Source organism: Octopus bimaculoides, chromosome 2, assembly GCF_001194135.2.
Source record: "Octopus bimaculoides isolate UCB-OBI-ISO-001 chromosome 2, ASM119413v2, whole genome shotgun sequence".
Taxonomy (NCBI): Eukaryota; Metazoa; Mollusca; class Cephalopoda; order Octopoda; family Octopodidae; genus Octopus; species Octopus bimaculoides.
In genome coordinates this window covers 69,659,943-69,664,894 of record NC_068982.1, presented here as the reverse complement: position 1 = coordinate 69,664,894, position 4,952 = coordinate 69,659,943, and the positions used below count along the sequence as shown (strand labels likewise).

At 34.9% G+C, this 4,952-nt stretch overlaps 1 protein-coding gene across 1 annotated transcript in view; it reads left to right on the top strand.

Moving 5' to 3' along the window:
• Nucleotides 1-2,830: 2,830 nt before the first annotated feature.
• Nucleotides 2,831-4,952, top strand: part of LOC106869240 (uncharacterized) — a 22,571-nt gene continuing 20,449 nt past the window's right edge. Inside the window, exon 1 of the mRNA XM_014914892.2 lies at nt 2,831-3,038. Within this exon, the coding sequence (XP_014770378.1) occupies nt 3,035-3,038 (4 nt within the window). The 5' untranslated portion in view covers nt 2,831-3,034. The remainder of the gene's footprint in view (nt 3,039-4,952) is intronic.

The window sequence follows — 4,952 nt, the reverse complement described above, 5'->3', positions numbered from 1 at the left end:
GGGGAAATGCCCGAAAAAATTTTCCACACAAATTTCTTTATAATCGTAATCTATGCCGTTTGAAAGAGATTTCTATAAATTTTCATTAAAAGATACCCATCTTCCTGAAAGCTGTGAGAGAAAAAATTCAGATCGTGTGAATTCTCCGAAACTCCTCCCCTCCCCCGGAAAAATTCTTTCCCATAAATCCCTATATACTCTGAAGCCACAACATCTAAGCGGTATTTGTAGAAAATTTTGTTAAAAAGTATCCATTTTTCTGGATGTTATGAGGCAACAAAGTCGGGGGCGTATACACCTGTAATATGCCCTTTTACTTTTTCATTTCATGCTTATTTCACTCATTGTTTACAGTGTTCTCTCTCCCCCTCTCTCTCACACACACTACAAAACTTACAGATTGGTTGCTGAATTGAAATCTCTATGTTGCTTTGAGGAGAAGGTAAAACTTGACAAACTTCTTCTTCCTTGTTGTTGGACTACCGTGATGGTTGTTTGAAAAAGAGAGATTATGACTGATAAAATAATGAAAGCAATATTTACTAAGCAAGTGAGTACGATTATACAAAGGAATAATTAGACGTAAAATATAAAAATTATTAGAATTAAGAATCAAATGTGAAAATATTATCAAGGAGCTAGTATAAAACCGCCCGGAGGGTGGTCTTTCTGCTAGTTTATATTAATAAGTTCAACTTTCACAGAGTACAAATGACAGAGAAAATTAAAGGGGTGGAAGAAAGGTGTTATAAGTCCAACAGCTGTTTCTGGGGGCTCGGCGGTTCATAATAATGTCGGTAAATTTAGTTCATCAGTTGGCCGAATCGTTAGCTCATCGGATGAAATGCTTTACAACATTTGTTCCGGCCTTTTACGTTCCGTGTTCAAATTTCGCCGGGATCAGTTTTGCCTTTCATCCTTTCAAGTACTATAATATATAGTACATATCAAGTACTGGAGTTGATTTAATCGAGTAATCCCTTCCTTCAAAATTTCTGGTCTTGTGCCTACGTGAGAAATAACTATTATAGGGAAGTTGATGAGCAGAATCGTTAGAGCGTCGGACAAAGTGTTTTGATTTTTTTCCGACTCTACGTTCTTGGTCCAAAGCCTACCGTGGTCAACTTTGCTTTTCGTCCTTTTAGGGTCAATGAAATATGCCAATCATATTCAGAAACAATTTACTAGACTGATCCCGTTTCTAAAAATTCAAACCTTGCACCTATATTAAAAGCAATAATTATTGCTGTTGATATAGAACTAAAATTACAGAAACGGTAGATTGCCTTGCAGCTTTTCGTTACATTCCATTACGTTCTGAATCTAAGCCTTGTCAAGGTCATCTTCGTCTGTCATCCTTCCAGAGTCAATAAAACAGGCGCCAATCTTGCACTGGGGTAAGTATAATCGAGTATACTAATCTTCAGAATGTATAGACTTAGTATTAGTTAAGAACTGGGGTGTAATCAACTAACACCCTTCTGCTCTGCAAAGTTCAGGCTTTGTACTTATAATAGAAAGTATTATTATTGTTGTCATCAGGTGGCGTTCTTTCCGACTTTACTTTCTAAGTTCAAATTTCGACAAGGTAGACATAACTTTTCATCTTTTCGGGGTCGATGGAGTATCATTCAAGTGTAGGGATCCATGTTATCAACTAGGCCCTTCCCATCAAATTGCAGGCCTTAATTCAATAGTTGAAAGGATTATTTTCAGGGCGGGAAGCTGGCAGAACCATTAGCGCGGGGGAGTAAAATACTCGGTGACATTTCTTTTTGCTCGTTACGTTCTGTGTTCAAATTCTGTTGAGGTCGACTTTTCCTTTAATCTTTTCGACTCGATAGAATAAAATAACCATCAAGTACTGTAGTCTGTGTAAACGACATATTTCCTGCCCCCTAAAAATTGCTGGCCTTGTTCCAAAATTAGAAAGAAAAAGATTATTATAATAAATGCTAATAAATTAGACATATGTTGCTCATAAGTATAATGTTCAAAGCTACAAATTTTGTTATACTATAGTCAATTCTGATGAACTTGTACTTGACTAATATTTATGTTGTTGGCATTATTAAAATAAATATATATAAAATTCGGCGCTGTCGGAGTTTGAGCGCAAAATGTAAAAAGTCGTAACTTTGTGCCGTAAAATTTTTTTGTTCGACATTACCAATGATACATCTACGGTCATAATAATGCTTTCTATAAGGCGACAAGCTGGTCGAACCGTTAGCACACCGGGTGAAATGCTTAGCGGTATTTCGTCTGTGTTTACGTTTTGAGTTCAAATTCCACCGGGGTCGACTTTGCCTTTTATCCTTCCGGGATCGATAAATTAAATACCAGTTGCGTACTGGAGTCGATCTAATCGACTGGCCCCCTCCCCCAAAATGTTGGGCCTTGTACCTAAAGTAGAAAAGAAAAGAATAATGCTTTCTACTTCAGGCATAAATCCTGAAATTTCAGGGGAAGAGCTCAACTGGTACTTATTTTATTGTCACCAAAAGAGTGAAAGGGAAAGTCGACCTCAGCGAAATTTGAAATCTACAATCATAATAATGCTTATTGCTTTTCATCAACATTATAACAAAAGGCTCTTTTTTTTCATACAACTCTATTACTTCCTTGATTTATTCATGACAATTATTAACTACCATGTGATTAATGACAAGCTTCAGCTAATGATCTATTATCCGGCACAAGCGGCAGTAATATTCAATTAAAAATTTTCCTACTTTCGAATTCAAACATATTCTACTTTACTCACCCCATTCATTCCTGGGAATTATTTTTTCAATTCTTTTACGGAAAAAAAAACTTCCTGCGAAAATGAAACTTATTTTCACTATAAAAGAGAGAATTGTCCGACAAAAAGTATCATTTTGTTTCAGTCGACGTAACAGAAAGTTGCAAAGCCTTTGGTACAATTAACTCTGCTAGAGCGAGAAGATAACCGATACATATCTAATTGCTCCAATCAAGATTGACAACGATATTAGACTGATATTTAACATATTTAATTTAAATTGAAAACATGGGTATGTATAGGAATTCTTTTATTGCTGTTTCTTTTTTCTTATTGTGTATAAAAGCATTCAGATGAAGCCAAATACCATTATATAGTCACAAAACCACAAATAATTAGTAAACTAACTTGTAATTATTTCATCGAGGGACAAGATTAAAGTCAATCCTGGAGAGATTTGAACTCAGAAGGTAATGGGTGTAACTAAATACTGCAAGTCCTTTGAGCGCGACACAACTGTATCTCCTCTCCACTAATTCTGCTAAGACTAATATATTGGTTTCAAATGTTGGCACAAGGCCGGCAATTTCGGGGGAGAGATTAAGTCAATTACATCGACCCCAGTACTCAACTGGTACTTATTTTATCGACCCTGAAAGGATGAAAGATAAAGTTGACCTCGGCGGCATTTGAACTCAGAACATAAAGACGGACGAAATGCTGCTAAACATTTTGCCCAGCGTGGTAACGATTCTGCCAGCTCGCCACTTTTAGTAGCTGTTAGTTTTATTAATAATCAGAGTTTTATATATTTACTATGGTATGATTATAATGTCTTTTTGTGTATTTATTTTTGATTTGGTAAATTCGTTATAACGTGAGATTTTTTAATTCTTTCCTTACTTTTAATGAAGCTATAGAACGTATAAAATTCATGTAAATAATGTGAAAATTGGCAAAAAAAAAAAGAGGGCACACGATACAAAAAAATGATGAGTAATGTAATTAAATCTATAAAGCGATACGAGTAAAATACCCAGCTTTCAACGGTGTCGTACTAAGCACTTCTTCAGGTCCTATATCTACACTAATATAGAGATATTACGAAAAATGTTTTTTGAAATGTATATTAATAAACGCTTTTGCCTCCATTGATCTAAATAACTCTTAGATAGTTGACGTGGGTTATTTTCTTCTTGACTGTCTCCGGTGTTAACTTTGGAGATGTTAAAAAATTTGTTTTGTTTTGTTTTGCTTTTTTTAAATATCATGGAAGATCAAATGACTTACATAGAAGGAAGCAGGGTTGATACATTATCAAAGGAGGAAAGAACATAATAGCAGAGGGAGGAAGATGAGTACCGAAATAAAAAAATTATAAAGTTGATAAATATGGCAGAAAAGGTAGTGAAGGAAAGAAATGGAAGAGCAAAGACAAAGAAAGCCTAATGTGACGTAATTTCAAAAATTTATAGCCAATGCTTTGACACACGTTTATTTTATCAACACTAGGAAATAAATGTGAAATACGACCTCGTCAGAGTTTAAACACAGAATGAGGATGTTGTAACTATGCGCTACTAAGCTTATTGTCTGACTCAATAAAACAGTTGAATAAATCACATATTTGCATAGATTTAGTCTGCTAAAGATAATGTTTTCTCAATACCGTAACATATTTTTGGAAGAACCTGCAACTTGCCGAAAATTTCTTTCATCTCGTGTTCAAAGAGAAATATTTGGGAAATGCTGGCATTCTGAAAAATACTTGTTTAGGAACAGGGAAATATAGCTTATACAAATAAACCCATGCAAATAAACAGACATTTGAAATTATTTCACATTATGCTGTCTTTATCTTTGCTATATCGTCTCTATATCTTCAACCTTTTTCTTTCTCTCTCATATATATATATATATGACTTTTCTGTCCGGCATTCGCCATGATAGATCGCTAGCCACTACACATTCTTGTTTTCTCTACTTGTTTCTTTCTGTGTTCCTTTCTGTAGAAGAGCGTAGGCTCGAAATGTTAAAGACTTTTTCACTTCCCGAGCGTTATACTAATACTTCTCTTTGTTGTCTACACCACCTGTCTTCGTCTTTTGGTTTTTTTGGGGGTTTTTTTGTGAATTCTCCCTATATATATGTGTGTGTGTGTGTGTGTGTGTGTGCGTGTATATATATATGTATATATATGTCAGTA